Here is a 16,995-nt window from a genome sequence, read left to right as displayed (position 1 = left end):
TTCAGATTTTGCATTCATATTCAGCCATCTATTATAAATGACGCAAACAGAAACAGTGACTTTAAACTGCTCAAATAGCTTAATGGTGACTGAGTTCATTGATTAGAAAATGAACGTACACTAAGCTATGCCTGTAAGGCTGACTCCACACTGTAACTCCATACATAATTGTGACAAATATTCCCGGTGGAAGATGGGGTGGGGAGGAGGGGGGAGTTAAGCTACTTTCCCTTAAATTGAGTTTTTCACTTACTGTGCATATAATCAGCAGAATTTCATTTCCTCTTCCTGACTCATTGCAGGGAAAAATTGAGCGGTTGACAATTTTCTTGAAATGTGGATTTCTTTAGTGATTTGAAATTCTTTGTGGAGAAATAGAATTTCCCATTTCTTCCAGCTGAATGCCTCTCAACATGTAACAAGGGCAGACAATGTGGGGAGTGCAGAAATGGCCAAACACAAAAAGGGGCCCTGAGAGTTCAGCACCTGCTTTTAGAAAAGAGACTCTCAGTGCCACTCTTCCCCCTAGATCCCCCACCCAGCCTATACCCTCTATTTTGGGGCTGGCTGAGTCTGTGTGTCAAGTTGTACAGGGGAGTGATTACTGCTCCATTAGAGAAGGGGGGTTGCTCGACCAGGAAGCTGGGAGATGTAGCTGCTTAAATTGGCCCACATCTACCGAGAGCGAGCAGCCTGGAAATTACGCCACCGCCCCAAACCCTTTTCCATGAAAAAAAACCCTAAAAAACCCGCACAAAAACAAAAAAACACTCTCTCTGCATCTCTTCACTCAGGGAGAAAAGAGGGCTCTTCCAAAATATGCCCATGAGTCACATGATTGGACATGTTTTATTCTCACACTTTTTGTCCACTCACTATGTTGAAATTGTCCTGCAGTCCTTTTATGTAATCAACTATCATTTCTGCTGGAGCTAAACACTATAGGGCTTGTGTTGTAAAAGACTGTGATGAAATCCAATCTCCCATCATCAATATATTTAAAGAACACTGTGGCCATTTCTATTCAGAATCTTTGCCACAGTTACAATCGTCAACACCGCCCATGATGCACCTGGTTTATTTAAGAAGTGCAGTTGTGTTCTATAAATCATATTGTACTCATAAGTGAGCGGATATCCATCTGCAAATGCAAGCGTCTTCGGCTCGGTGGGTCACTGACCTTCAGCGTTACTCCCAGAACATTGACGGCATCTTTGACCTGGTGGTGGATGTTGTTCTGCGTCAGCTCCTCACACACCCACAAGCCCAGACTGCACACAGCAATGCACCTGAATGACAGAAGCAGAGTGAAAACTAACCGGTGAATCGAAGATTCATTTGCCTTGTACAAAATGTATTCAGAGTACTACAGTTAAACTAGAAGGTGCTACATTTCAAATTCAGCTCATATCTAAGATTGTGGGATTGCCTCCTCCGGGCTCTCGACATGGAGACGGCTGAGCCGGCGGCTAGCATTGCGCAGCATTTTTATGACATTAGTAAATGCTCTGACTAATAAAATGTAACCTAAGACAAAATAAGCATCATCACTATTGCCAATCATACCTGGCCCCTTCACAGTGTTCCTTTGTTGCCTTCTCTAGCAAGATGTTGACCAGATAATCCTGAACCGCAAATCAAACAAACAAGTTTACTCCATGTTCTCAAATGACAACTGAGGCCACTCCCTTCATTTGATATTTGTAACGTTCTGACAACCTTCAATGTAACATAAGACTTGTCAAACCATTCTCAACATCCTAATATTCACATTTTAGGAGAAAAGTGGAAAACTCTTTCTTGACTTTTCTTCATGCTGCAGGTGACTAATCCGCATACAACATCCAGTGAGCAGTTTTTTTGTAATCACATATATCCAATGTGCACATGTCGACCATTTACCTTGATATTCTCATCGCTTATGGTGATGTCATCAGAGCCCGGCACACGCTGCAGTACAGGAATCTGTCGATAAAGGTTGGGGAAACACACGAGGGAGCCCAGGATGGTCTGAGCCTCCATCCTTGGAGCCTGCAAGAGATGAGAAAGAAGAGGCTTTCATTCATTCCCTAAAGCTACGTGAACATAACCCTCTTCAAGGAGTCGGGCAGTGGGGAAAAAGGATTGGGGGAATCCAGCAGAATTAATTGCATCTTTATTCATGATTCTGCTGATGCTCAACAGAATCCCTTGACAACAAAATGACGGATTACATGGGTAATGGATGCAGCTGTAAAGCAGGTTTGTCAATCTTGATGAAATTACCTGGCAACCAAAACATATAGTTCAGAGTAGAGACAGTCAACACTAACTTGCCCATGTTTAAATCTGTCAACATTATCTCTACTAATTGATCCAAATTCGGCCAATCATGCAAAATGTTCACAAGCCTTCATTCATGCAAGTGTGCATCCGAACACAATTCCAAAGGACTGTTGTACAGAGACTGTGTATCGAGCTTCAAACAATCACCTGTTTGCATATTTTTTATGGCAGATGCCGACTGCGTTTAAAGGCCACAATGACTGCGAACACATGTTGGTTTCCACAATGAATCAAACACTTTAAATCTGATGCTCTGATGCATTTAATGAAACACATTCTGTCTGACTAAGACGTTAGTTTTAGCTTGAATTAAGCGCTCTTTGCTCTATAAATACAGTAGCTGCAGGCTTTTGAGTTTTATTCACAGGCAATAGGTACAGCACAATATGAAATTGAAGCAATGCCAATTTCATTTTGTGCTATATGTCAATTGTGCAAGCAATAAACTTTACTTTACTTCCATAAGATGGAGGAATTCTCCTAATCAATGATTCTATGGCAATATTGAGCAACACAAATGTGTGGTATTCACTTCAGAAAAAGTTCACTAAATGCTGTCTTAAAATAAAACCTCAAAAATGAAACAAGTTTCAAAGATTTGTGTCATTTTGTCCCCTGAGATTCTCTTCTCTGACTACTGGATTTTACAAAACAATTTGTACTTTTCAAATGTCATAAAGCTGTAAAATTCAGATTGTTGTTATTATTGATCAGTTATGAGTGAGTGAGTGAATGAGAAGGTATGAAGGTATGAAGAAGAATTCAGATGTTGCGTATTCTTCATCATTTCTTACAAGTACCTTGCGTCTGAAAAGTTTTCAATGACATTCCTGAAAAAACGTGTAATATTTAACAACTTTTTCGAGTTTCTAGTCAATTATTTTTAGATTCCAGTTTGCTTCGCATGATAAATCTGAATGAGAAAAGTGTGTGCGTACCTCTGAGGAGTCAGAGCTGAGGACGCAGGCAGCAGCAGTGATGAAATCTCCAACAAGCATGGTGAAGCCCGGCAGGCCGAGGAAGAAGAAACGTGGAGAGCAGGAACGGATGATGGTGTTAAAAACATCCTGGTGACAAGCATGAACACACACACACACACATAAGGTTGATATGAGTCAAACCTTAATTTTGATATTTATATTATTTGCCATCAACCAGCTGACTTGAATTGATCGAGCAAACACCAAAACTGAGTATCTCAGCACTTTTCTACAGTTAGATGGGATTTTTGCATTTGGTATGAGCACGTGGTCTTGTCAGGGTGCTTTCACAACGGTAGTTTGGTTCCTTTTGTCTGGACCAAGGGAAAAAATGACACATTGTTGAATTTCAGTTCTGGTCCATGTCCTGTTCACACCGACTTTTAACAAACGGAGTTAACCAAGAGAGTTAAACACACAGTTATACGGACTGAACGGTAACTCGTTGACTGAACAGTTTTGGTGATTATCATCCCGCATCATCAAGACCCACATGAACAAATCAATTCCGGTGACTAACAGAAGTTTATGCAGCGCTTTGATGCTTCTGATGTGTGTTTTATGCTCTTTGGCGTCACAAAGAAATAACTGATGAAAAGCATTATTAGTATTATTAGACTGCATGTCATGAATAATGACTAAGAGGTAGAGGCAGGAGGAAAAAGGAGGAGTCTTACACTGCAACGATTCAGGGCTCGTTACTGTGGAATCGCTGTCACACTATTTTTAATGGACTTAATGAATTGGCAAAGAACATGGAGTCTGATACGAGCACGGTGGTCTAAACTGATTTCATATGTATTAATGAGGGAAAATACCCTGACTTGCATAGAAAGGTTATATACATGGCTTTATACAGCGCCATAATAAGAGTGCTACCTGAACAGATTTCAGTTTAGATTTTGAAATGTGCCTCCATGTGAGTGAGAGACATGGCAAGTAGAAAAGCATGTTTTTTGATGCTTTGGCAATATAGTTTTTTAAACTTTCATGCCAATAAAGCCGAATTGAATTTAGAGAGAGAGAGAGAGAGAGAAAGAGAGAGATAGAAAGAGAGAGAGAGATAAAGCGAAAGAGTGTAAGAGAGAGAGAAAGAGATAGATAGATAGATAGATAGAAAGAGATAGATAGAAAAAGAAAGAGAAAGAGAGAGTAAGAGAGCGAGCAGATGGATTGTTCACAGAGGAGATGAGGAACAAAAGACCACAACTTTCGTGAGTCCCGTGTATGTACACAGAAGCAAACCTGTAATTACAGCAAGGTATTGTTTTTGTGAGGTACAGGCGGCTCAGTGGCAGATGGGTGCTCTTTCAACATCGCCATATGCTGTACCGAGGAAGGCTCGGCAAAGAGTGCTCAAGTATGTGCAGCGTAATACCATCCCAGACAAGAGCGGAGAAAGCTTTTAGCGGGTTGTCAATAGAAGGTGAATGGCTCTATTTACTCTTCATTGACAGAAGAAATACTCTTATTAAAATAACAAAATAAAAAACATATTGGTATGAGAATGCATTGTATCAGTAAAGCAATAAAGATTGTTCTCTTTCTTATCTGAGTCATGCGCGTGCATATTTGTGTACAAAGGCAAGGTCCAGGCTACAAGCACCTGCCGCCTTGACCATAAACTTGTGTAAATCGGACAATTCAAACATCAGCCTGTTTCTAGCTGAACCGACGGGCACCTTAGCAAACACACAAATTCTGTGTCCCTCTCTCAGTCACACACACACACACACACACACACACACACACACACACACACACACACACACACACACACACACACACACACACACACACACACACACACACACACACGCACACACACACACACACACACACACACACACACACACACCTATCTATTTGGGACTTTAATCACCTGGGGCTTTGGTAAACAGGGAATGTAGGTTAACAAAAGAGGAATAGAATAAACAGGCAGAGGCAATCCAACGTGATGCACTGTGCATGTGGAAAATTGGTGGGAAGAGCTTTCGGATTGAGGGCCCATTTTACCCTCACTTTGTTAGTAATTGACCTCTGAAACATAATGTGCAGTGCAGACAGAGGTAATTAGCATGCAACAAACTGTTGCTTGATTGCCTGAAATGAGCATTTTAGAGCAAGCCACAAATGTAGAAAGCAAAGTGTTTTCTATTGTGTGTGTGTGTAAGTAGAGGGAACCTGATTCGAGGCGTGTGTACAGAAATGAGAATTGAGGCCCACATGTGGCTCTGTGTTGGCAGTAGGAATGGCCCCCCCACATCAACAAAAGATGCATTAATGTAACTATGAATAGAGCCACCTCAGGCCCTTTCATTTGGCTTTCCAACTAGAGGAAATCTTCTTCTGTCCACCTGCTGGCTCTGGGGGTGAGAGGGTTCAGCACAGTCCATTTGTTGTCTTATTTATTAAACATATCCAGTTTAGAATGGCCCAGATTTCTTGTTGCAATTCAACACCACCATCATCACTATGAATATCTTGGGGTTTCCCCTCATGAGCTGTTGGGAAGGGTTGTAACCCACCTGCATAACTAGGAGGTGAGGGGTTTAATCAACAGCCAGGTTTGTGGTTTAGGGTTCAACTGTCACGTCAAAATCAGGGCTTTATGTTAAACATACAAAACCTCTTTTTTTAAGTTGAGGAGGAGCTAGTCTTGGTAAGGAAAAGGTTCCGCCCACTTGTACCTAACACATTACATTTCAGCCCGCAAGATTAACTGGTGTTGATACGTTTTCTTTCACCTATGCAAAATAATTAGGTACAAAGCTGCATTTGTGTGCACCACTATACACAAAATACGCTGTCGACTATTGCAGTCCAGACAGTAGGCCTATTAGCTGGATTACTGCTATTGTGCTACGGTCATGCCTTTGTGTGACCAGTGACCAGAGGATGACAACCGGGACAATAGCCCTGACCTTGGTACTGACGGAGGGAGAATCTACACGGGAACTGTCATATTTCTCTACGCTTAGTTGAATTTTAAAGGATTTACAGAAGACCCCTGTTGTTTATAAAAACAAGGCTGTTAAGGTACATTTTATGACTTGAATAAAAGGTTGTCTCATGAAAATGCCCAAGCTGTATGCTAGAATATTTTAAAATACAAATGTACAATACTTACCTTATGTAAAAAAAAAAGAAAAAACATTTGTTTATTACCAATTACACATCATCATATTAAATGATTTGCATACCAGCCTGTACTGATGGCTACTTGAATCATGTAAGCAAATTGAAAAATGAGTGCATGAAAAACAGAAAATATACATGTATGACGGATTTGGAAAAGTACATGTTTTTTCCTTTATATGGGTGGGGGTGGGGGGTGCGGGTGAAGGCAGAGAGGAAGGAGGAGGGGGGGAGAGTAAGAGCCACTTTCTTATGTTAAGCAGGCGTGCGGCTGTCCTCTATTGTGTGGCGTGAGGACTCTTTTCTCCGGCCAATTTGAGCATGCTTCAGTGGCCAGCCTGGCTCTGGCCCCCCCGACGCATTATACAGAGCCACAACAAAAGCTGGAGAATGTTGCCTCTTCCCTCAATGTGCCCCCCTCATTGCTCTACTCTACACTACGTTCCCCAGGCTCCCCTCCCGCTCCTTCACACACACAGGCAGGCAGGCAGGCAGGCAGGCAGGGCAGCCCACTCTGGGCCCCTGGCCGACATGTCAGTCTAACGGAGCGCGACAGACGTCAATCCTTAATTAATCACGTATACGCGGCAGGGGCTCAAAACATTATTTAACGACATGGAAAACATTCTAATAAGCTTGTCGCACTGCCAAGGCGCAATAGAAACCCAGCCAGGAGGGCATATATATATACACACACCCACACACACTTTCATCCCCATCCTTTGTTTTAGGGGAATCCATTCATCTCAACTCGGCTTCGGCTGGAAGGAATGGAGCCGGGACAGATTTAAATACAAGGAAGGGTGTGGCTAAAGGAGGCGGAAGATGCCAAAACACAGAGGTAGTCTTCATCACCACTGGTTGGCACGCTGTTTTCAAAATCACCGGCTGAAACGAAGCCTCAATTGCAGTGCACCTATATGACCCATGTCCTCACAAAGTTACAGCTGACCCTAAATAAAACTACACCGGACACATATTAACATCAACGACTAACAGGAATCACTGAGTCACACCAAGCAAGACAAATTAGATGGCAAATTGGCATCTACAAACCATATTTCTTAGTATTGAAAAAGGGCCGTTGCATGTCCATCACATGAGTTAGACTGGTGCGCCATCTAATGGTGAATAAAAGCACAACTGGTCGCCATACATTCGGTGCCACCTGCTGGCTGTACCTGGTCGTTGCTGGTGATGCCCTTGTGCATGATGTGGTAGAGGTGCACCAAGAAATCGCTGTTGGGGAGCACGTCCTGGTGCCTGGTCATCATCTCACAGATCAGCTTGTAGGCCTGCAGCTTGCCCGCCTTGTACTCAGCTGGCAACATGGTGGCCTGTAGAGGGGGGGGGACGGACGCTGGGGTCACTATCATCATGAGGAGGTGAAGACTTGGACCTGTTTAACATCTATTACACCCGTCACCACTGGAATCACTTTCACTTTAATGTGCAACCTTCCTGTTTTTATGATTTTGCTGAATCAGTACGATTATATTCTGCACAGTTTGTATTGTGTGCTGGCGTCTGTCGCTGCTAAAGTTAAACATTCAGTCTATTTTTATTACTTGTTGCTACTGCTGCAATTGTAATCCTATTGCTTCCTGAGCATTAGGGGATTCTCCCAGGGAAACACCTACCAACCATTGTTTTCAACAGCTGATGTAAACATATTGTTGAACTTGCAACAAGTGAAATAACCGAAAAATGAAAATGCTTCAGATGTTTATTTACAGGACCTGACTGTCTGGATCTGGCTATATTAATGTTGATGATGTTGAAATTATTTTGTATTCTGCATGCTGTATACCTACTAAACTCTAACCCTCAGTTTCCTGGTTGTTTTTTTGCCCACTGTTCATTTGAAGCCATACAATATTTCATTATTGTGACTGTTGTTTTCTGGATGTGTTGTTCATACCCTAAAGAGCCAGGAGGCCAGCATTCGAAGAGGCGGGATGAAGGCGGGCTGGGGAGGAGAAGACAGGTTGTCCACACTGATCCCGAGATTGTCCCGGATCTGTAAGCACACGTTCACTTTTGGTCAATAAACGTAACCATCGTGAATAATCGTTGTGTGATAAAATAAGGTTAAAATGAATAATATATAAAAAGCCATATCCATTTACTTAAAATACTGTTAATAAAATAAACAGGCCCTAGTCCATAAACCTAAGTAAATCCTCAAAATACCCCCAATCTGCAAAAAGCCATTTTATAGTCATAGCGCACTTACAGTTCATGCCAACTATCTCTTTGCAAGAGCGGGTATATATTCTTCTCATTTGAGATGCTGTCTGTGGCCTCTCCACCTTACCTTGGCCAGCTTGTGCCAGAGCTCATAAAGACAGGAGAAGACCTTGGCATGGATTTTTGGACAGCGGATACTGTTGACATCTCCCAGGATACCCAAAATCCTCCTCCACAGGACGAAGGCCGAATCAGCGTGCCAACCAGTCAAGGTCCCGCCCGCAATTATGCTGACATCATCAGCTAGACACTCACTACTGTCTGCATGGTCAGAGAGAGAGAGAGGGGGGTTGGGGTGGTTTGAGTTAGAGAATCAATTATTTGCTAACACCTTTTAATGTAGCTGCCGGTACCTAATACAAAATGAATCAAATTTAATTTCATAAAGAGTATGGGATTCAGTCAACAAATGCAGAACACCTTTTATAAAAGAAGATTTAGAGACTTGAAAGACCAATAAAGCGATTCTGTCATTGTTTGTTTGAGCAGTTGTTTACCAAATCCCTCTGTGCATTTTTCCCAAATGCATCCAAGCACTCAGTTCTTTGCCAACAGAAACTGATCAAAGCACTGAAACACTTTTGGGAAACCGGCACCAGTCACATGCACCATCCAAATGAACAGGCGAAATTTTGGGAGGACAGTGCCACCTAGTGGGCATCAGAAGAACGATGCGGAGTGAAGGGGAGTAAAGGCCAGGAGAAGACACCAACAAATGAATAGTGGGGTCAAAAGATCTGAGGTGAGTATTAAATGAAAGAATGTTCCGCTCTTTGAGCAAAATGCAAGGAGGACCAAAAAAAAACAAAACATGGAGAGTGTAATGCAACAAAAGAAGTCAAGGTCAGGTGGATAAATGTAGAGCATGGAGGGTCGGTGGTAATTGAGGACTCTTTGGTCTATATGATGAGTAGCAGCTAGGGAGCAGTACCCAAGTGGTGTGGCATGTGTAAGACAGACTGATGCATGGTGTCGTCCAGGGGGCAGTCCCGCGGGCACTCTGTGTGCACTAGCAGGGCTGGTGAGGCGGGCGGGTTCTGGGGGTAGTGGTAGTGGTTGTGGTAGGACGGGGGTGCAGAGTGGGGAGGGAGGGCACACTCGGGACCTAAAAACGACAAGGGGGGGAGGGATAAAATCGGGTTTGAGGATGGGAGCACAAGGACAAAGGAAAGAGTGACAGCTTCATGATGATCACAATGTAGGACAACACAGACAGAAGTTTACGTGCAAGGGTGGGGGGAGGGGCAGAGGGGCAACCACAATCCAGGAGGGGGGGGGGGGGGGGGGGGGGGGGGGGGGGGGGGCAAAGTAAAAGCTGAAGCGTTAAAGCAGAAGGATCAGGATTATTTTCTTATGAAAATAAAAAAAATAACTGCCACAAACGACTAGAACAACGTAGACCACAGGTTCACACAACTCCGCATCAGCACACAGACTGTCATCAGCTTTAAAGGAGGTACTGCAGCACAGGGGTTCTCAACCTTTTGTAACGGCCCAGCGGATGACAAAAGCTGCTGCAGCAGATACTGACAAGCTGATCAAGTTGCCTAACCGGGTCACTCTACCTGGCTATGACTAATCCATCAGGAGTGAGGTAATTGGAGGCACCAATACCCTGGCTAGATGGGGACACACCCCAGATGAACTCTTTCAACTTGTTTTTTGCTTCACAACTTACTGTGCTGAGATCAGGAGTATTCTGCTGCTGATTACAGCACAGTAGTCCTATTTTAAACTCGGGGTCAGCCTATGTACCCTGAAAGGTGCCTGTCTTTTTTTTTTGCAGTACAGATTGTAAAATACGTTGGTATCTGAAATAAATAGAGGGTTGAGATCTGTTTTAGGTGCTCCAGGTGAGTTTGGACCAGTTCCAATACCTGCCAGAGCCTCATTGTGGCTGAGCAGCAGACTCCCCTGGCTCTGGGGGTCGGTAGTCACGTCCATGTGGGCCGACTGTGTGGACTGAGTGTCAGCTTCCTCATCAAAGGCCTGCCAGGTAACCTCAGCTTCATTGAGGTAGCCGTTGGATGTCTCGCTGCTTATACTCTCACCTAGGCAGGGCGGGGGAATGAGGTGGATGAAGGACGTAGAAAATGGAAGAAGTTAAATACAGAGAAGTATGAGATTAAAAGGTACTGGCTGTGTAAGGACTAAACTATTAATCCATGCAGAGAGTTTGATACTTGATTACTTTTGAATTCAAAAACAGTAATTCTTCATGCAGAATAAGTCAATAAAATGAGATGTGGTGTAATCTCTAACTTTTCTCTCTGAGCTTGGGTCGCGGGTAGTTTGTGTGTCCCTCAGCATTGCACTCGGTTTCAGTGGGACTGCTGCTCCGCCGGATGTGGATCTAGGAACACAGAGACAAATATTAAAGAAGAGATGCTTGAATGGAAAAATCTAGTTTTATTACTTCGACGTCATACAATCTCACCACTGGTGGCTCGCTGCTCTCTCTCCTCCCCTCAGATGTCCTGCTATCAGAGCCACAGGAAGTAGGGGAGTGCTCTCTCTTCTGGGCTGAAGTGCAACAGGGGATATTATCAGAAAGCAGAAAATTAGGTTCATTTCAAAAAGGTTTTATTGCTTCACCACTACCCTTTTTTGAGTTTAATTTAATCGGCAGAATTGTGGTATTTTTTAACATCTGTCCAAGGCCAATAGAAAATTAGTTTTCAAGGCTTAGCTGGCTCATTCACAATTCTTTCAATAACAGCTCATGTCACAGCTCACCACATATTTAAAAATGCACAATAGGCCGCAGTCTAATACTAATCCATCACCACTAACTACGGCCGACACATCCCTGATATCTGACCAAATGACAAAAAGGCTTGACAAGTATTTGTTTATGCCATTGAATTGAATTAAATTGTAAATGCTGTATAATTAATAAAATTGCAACTCAACTGGTAAGTTCAGGGGTGAAACATGAAAGGAATGGAAATGAAGATTGTGTTCGCATGTACCTGGTAAAGTGTCAGACAGTTGTTGGGTGATGTCGGAGGTGCTGCTGCTACGTGGCAGAGGGCTATCCCCGCCTCCCAGCTCCTCCTCTCCTCCACATTCGGACAGCTGACACTCCTCCACATCTGACAGGCGGGAGAAAAGGAGGCGCCAAATAGTCAGGCCAAAGCACAAACCTTCAAATGTTAACACAGATATCTCATCTGTGGTCTTTAGGGAGTTGACGCAGTCATCAGAACATTGGAGAGAAGTGAGGACACGCACACATGCAGAGGTGATACAGACACACTCTTGTTATAAACTGTATTACTACACATTGTACACATCTGCCCTGGAGATGTTTTTTCAATAAGTCTGAAGTTCCTGTAAAAACATAAACCTCTCTGCTGCAGATACTGTCACAACGGGCACTGACAGCATATAACAGACAGTGACAGACGGATGGGAAGGCAGGGCGGAGGTCACAAACACACAAACACATGCGGCTCCCGGAACACAATTTACCTGAGAGTCTTTGAGAGCAAGCAGAGTTACCAGAAGAGATACCAGGCAAGAAAGAGCTCACAGTGTGGAGCAGCATAGGAACGCTTTTAGCATTGGGCAAAGCCTCGTATAGATGAACACAGTTGCTGATGGACTGGCTTCGCTTCGCTTCCATCAGGGAAAAAGAAAGAAGAGGAAGAAGAAGAAGAAGAAAGATAGTGGAAACAGAAAAGAGGTAAAAGGGAAGGAGACAGAATTCAATTACAGCATAACAAGTGGAGAGTGCTATAAAAGTGCTTCAATTAACAAGAAACATCCCCGATCAGGAAAGCAGAGTAAACAACACAGCAGAACCAGAGTTTGGTGAGTTAGAAGTGTTCGTTGAAAAGGATTTCAGGAAGAAATGGTGGTTCTGAGAATGAATCGAAAATAAGATTTAGACTAAAATACCCAAAATAAAACAGTAACAAAGAAAAAAAATAGGCTAACATTAAAGATAGGTTGGTGATTTTTTTTATTAACAGCCATGGTCGTTGTTTATGTTCAGTTTAAACTTTTGGAGGGAGGGAGGCCTAAAGGAACGGGTCAGTGTTGCCGACTAGGCACGAGTGACTTCTGGAGCTAATGCTGCTAGCTACTTTCAGACTGGAAATGACAATGGGCTGGTAATTCAGTCGGAGCATTTTTAAACTCTAGCGTACTTAAAAGTATCACATTCTGTTTTAGTAATCAACCAAAAACCCTGTGCTAAAATACACATGCTGTGTATTACTTTGGTTTCCTAGACGAGGACAGGCATTGCAAATTAGCTTAGGTTGTAAATGTTGTGCTGTGTGTGGTATTGGTTTAAGCTACACACTAGTCCCCATACAAATACACATTAGATAAATAAATAATGTATTCAGTTCTTTTGCTTGACAAACAAATGGGATGATTTTGTGTTGTAACTACGATGTTAAACCAACCAGCTCAGTGGTGCTAGGTAAGCGAGCAGCATTGAGTAAAGGCGCACGCGTCCTTCCGTCTGCGCTGTGATACGGTTGGCGGGTGTAGTTTGGTAGAAGGAAAATAGTTCCTATACGAGACTGCTCACGGAGAAGTCGGTGGATTATCTTGAGTAACTAGTTCTATTCTACTGGAGAGAAGGCAGACGCCTCTACCGTCGATACCTTCAACACTCCGCTAATCACACCAGAACCATCTGGATTCATAAAAAGCACGACAGGTAAGAGGAAAAACTAGGAAGAATGGATTTTGCGGTGAACTGTCCTTTAAATGAGAACCATAATAAAACATCCAGCCCTTTTCTCCATTATCGAGACCAAATGCAGAAGTACAGTCAAGTTTTGACAGTCGTCAATGCTGAGGCATTGACATTGTGTCTGGATAGCACTTCAGGCCTAATCTAAAAGAGAGCAACGGAAGAGGACGGTTCTATTCACACTTTAATTACGCCTTTCAGTGAGAGAGATACATCGTCTCTGCTGCTGCTTCCCATTTATGCATATTAATGAGCATTAATTACACCCTTAATGAAACTATCAAAAACTGCTGCGCAATTGATGTGTGGGGCCCTCTCTTGAGGAGTGGGGAGGAGGGCTGTCGGGCCTTTGAAGATCAATGTGGGAGAAATCCAATTAGGCCAAAGAAAGGGAAGGGAATTTGAAGCGGCGGCGTTTAATGTCCATCTCTGCTTGCATGTAGATACAAATAAACAAGACTAGCTGAATAGGTGCATACACATGCACATGAGACGCATAATAGATGCGTCAGTACACACAAACAAATACACACACACACACACACCTTCTAAGACTTCATCTTTCAGGCACAAATACATCTGCTTCTAGCTCAACAAGCTCCTCATTTCAGGACGTCGTGGGTAATTGGGGAGGCGGAAGGCCAGGAAAGTAAAAAGGCATCGTCTCTGTCTTTTATCCTCCACATTAAGATTCTGTCTAGACAAAATGTAGACGAGCAAGACTAGTTACTGTTCTACTGCCTTCCAGCTCAACTTCTAATTAGCCTGCCACATCCCCATCAGATAAGGGGTGTTTGTGGTGTCTGAAATGAGGTAATGACAATGAGTGTCCAAAGCTGGCCTTTGACATGCTGTCAGGGCTGGTGGGGGTGGAGATTGTGCTGTATGCCTGCAATCGAGCTGACATGGAAACATGTTGACATTGGCCAGTGACGTGTGAGGGGGAACAATGGGGGCCACCTGCCGGCCTCTTTGTCTTCGCTGTTGGGCCTTTCAACGACACCTGGGCCAGCGTACACATGGAGCTGTCTGAAGGCTTTCACAACGCAGTCAATACGTCGGATAAAACCCTGTGGTCTGACGCCGTGCTCCAGAGGCTTATCAGCACGGTGTTGTTGGCTCACATAAAGCCAGAGGATTTATACAGTAGGGATATAGAATCGTACTTACGTACGGAGGGTCTTCTTAAAGCTTTGCTGCTTTGATCATATATAATAATATAATATAATAGTGATGCTATCACTAACATTAAAAGTACTTACCAGAGGCCTTCTGTCGGACGTTGTTACGGGCTTTCTCGACACCAGGAGCTCCTGACGTGGTGGCCGAGCGAATCCTCATGGGCTCCTGAACTCCTTGCCCGCCCTGCTCCCCTTGGTTCCTCCAACTCAGTGAGAAGGAACGCGCCACCGCCGCTGCCTTCTGAGAGTCCTGGATCACACCTGCCATGCAGAGAACAACACTTATTAGTGCTTATTAGTACTAATAATCAACTTCATAATTAGATTTAGAACCACCACCATACAGCATTACAGAGCGTCTCAAGAAGGACAGCTGTGGTTACGGTATATTAGACCGTAACCACACACACACTGCTGTAGTGGCTGACATCAATGTCTGTTTTCCCATTTCCTTAAACGTGCATGTATAGTGTGGGTATTATCTGAACTAGAACGAGCTCATTGTCAAGTACACACTTATGTAGTATTTGAACATTTAGGACTTTGGCGACCGCCTGTGGTTGTATCAGAAAAGACACTCTTGCTGACAGCAGGACACACTGATGGCAGTTTTACATAAAAAGGTATTTACGGTACAATGACAAAAAAAAAAGAAAAAAATCCACATATCTTCACATTCATAAAGCTGGAGAAAAGAAAATGTTTTGCTTCTTTTTTATGCCAGATTGAACTAATCCATCACTTATCAAATTGTTATAATTCTGGTAATTGACTAATCAATCAACTTTGAGGAAGATATTATGATGTACGAATTATTGTTTACACAAATATCTGAGTCAAATCTAATACAATACAAGTGAGGATAAATGTAATTTATGTCGACTTAAATATTTAAAAGCTTCATAATAAATTAAAAATATACATCCCCTTTGGACTTTCTCAAGTTGTTTTTTTCCGTTGTTTTGAGTCACTGAACGACAGAAATTACTTTTTCATATCAATGTGAAAGAAACCACCATATAGTCAAATGGCAGGAAAAAAAATGGGCTAAACTCTCAAGTAACCAGACGTATCTTCCCAAAAGACGATTTCAAAACTTTTTTCACCCAAATTCTAGCCATCCTGATTCCCATTTCTCCCCCTCACCACGTCCTCTCTGCTTCTTCTCCTTCTGTTCGCTGAGTTTGTCCAGAGGCAGGTTGGCCATGTCCAGGCCGTAAACGGAGCGTGCCAGCACAGCCGTCAGCGAGTCCATGATGCTGGCCCACTCTGTCACCAGCTCCTCCCAGCAGGTAAGAGAGGACAGCACTGCCAGCAGCTCGTCCCACAGCTCCCGGGAGATGAATACGCACAGGTTGGCTCGCACCCACGCCACAATGATGGTCTGGATGTGAGGCGAGACGCGGAAAGATGAATTGGCATTGACAGACAGGCTTGCAGCTCTGATTTCAAGGCCCTGATAAGACGCGACAGCAGAATTCTCATACTGATGCATCTAATTTGGTATAGTGTCTCTTTGGCTTTTTGTCAACAACCAATCCATCCAAGACACACACACACACAGAACACATAGGTTCCCAAGCAACACATCATGGGGGCTACTCATTAAGAAAAATGCACAGAATTATGTACATTTAATGTTCTGTAATTACAGAGTACTATAGTGACAGACGGCAGAGAGCAGGGATGACGACGTAGCAACACTCATGTAAAACTAAGCAGCCGTAGACGTACCCTAAAAAGTATAGACGCTAAGCTTTCAGCGAAGTTGTCCTTTCTTTGGTTTTCCTGTGGCCTCTTCATCACCGCCTCCGTGATCCTCAGCAGTACCTGCAGCATCTGCTCCCTGCAGAACACACAGAGTGGACATTCAAACGGTGTCGAGCCCAGATCAAAAAAAAAAGAAAAAATCTGATTCAAGGACCACGAAGGAATAACTGTTCAATGTGTATCTGAATGTCTCACTGACCATGTCTGTGTATTCATCGTGTGCTCCATGATCATGTGCCGGTAGATGCTGAGAACACCCTTGCACACCTCCACCTGGTTATCCAGGAGTTTAGCTACATCTTGGCATGGCTCCAGCATGAAAACGTTGGAGGAGTTGGTCAGGAACACCTACACCGATGGGCGCATGAAGACACGGTGAGGTTGAACAAACAGCGAGACAAAGTAGGTTAAGACTGATCCTAGTCATGACATGCTGTGATCTCAGGGTCACAACACACTGAACCTATAAAGACAGACCTGTAGTGTGGGCTGGATACCAGCCTTGACATCCCTGTTCTGCCCCTCGGTGAGAAAGCCCCGATTGATGGCGCTGCTGAACGAGTAAGTCCTTCCCCAGCTGGACGAACGTTTGTGGCCGTGACTCTCTACCGCCTGGTAGAAGAAAAGGCCGGCCAGT

At 43.5% G+C, this 16,995-nt stretch overlaps 1 protein-coding gene across 4 annotated transcripts in view; it reads right to left on the bottom strand.

The window, feature by feature from the left end:
• ralgapa2 (Ral GTPase activating protein catalytic subunit alpha 2) overlaps positions 1-16,995 on the bottom strand; it is a gene marked incomplete at its 5' end in the record, with an annotated part of 84,000 nt that overhangs the window by 41,578 nt on the left and 25,427 nt on the right. For 3 of the 4 annotated variants that reach the window (XM_079175198.1, XM_079175199.1, XM_079175200.1), the window contains 17 exons: positions 1,181-1,289; positions 1,567-1,625; positions 1,903-2,031; positions 3,264-3,392; positions 7,625-7,780; positions 8,365-8,463; positions 8,761-8,954; positions 9,625-9,798; positions 10,571-10,744; positions 10,956-11,046; positions 11,131-11,216; positions 11,666-11,788; positions 14,670-14,849; positions 15,735-15,972; positions 16,323-16,434; positions 16,558-16,706; positions 16,836-16,970. In XM_079175198.1, the coding sequence (XP_079031324.1) occupies positions 1,181-1,289; positions 1,567-1,625; positions 1,903-2,031; positions 3,264-3,392; positions 7,625-7,780; positions 8,365-8,463; positions 8,761-8,954; positions 9,625-9,798; positions 10,571-10,744; positions 10,956-11,046; positions 11,131-11,216; positions 11,666-11,788; positions 14,670-14,849; positions 15,735-15,972; positions 16,323-16,434; positions 16,558-16,706; positions 16,836-16,970 (2,337 nt within the window). The remainder of the gene's footprint in view (positions 1-1,180; positions 1,290-1,566; positions 1,626-1,902; positions 2,032-3,263; positions 3,393-7,624; positions 7,781-8,364; positions 8,464-8,760; positions 8,955-9,624; positions 9,799-10,570; positions 10,745-10,955; positions 11,047-11,130; positions 11,217-11,665; positions 11,789-14,669; positions 14,850-15,734; positions 15,973-16,322; positions 16,435-16,557; positions 16,707-16,835; positions 16,971-16,995) is intronic. The other variant, XM_079175201.1, reaches the window with a different exon arrangement.

The sequence above is a fragment of the Pholis gunnellus genome (genome assembly GCF_910591455.1).
Source record: "Pholis gunnellus genome assembly, chromosome: 15".
NCBI lineage: Eukaryota > Metazoa > Chordata > Actinopteri > Perciformes > Pholidae > Pholis > Pholis gunnellus.
The sequence above is the reverse complement of the archived record's forward strand: the minus strand, read 5'-3'. Positions and strand labels throughout refer to the sequence as shown.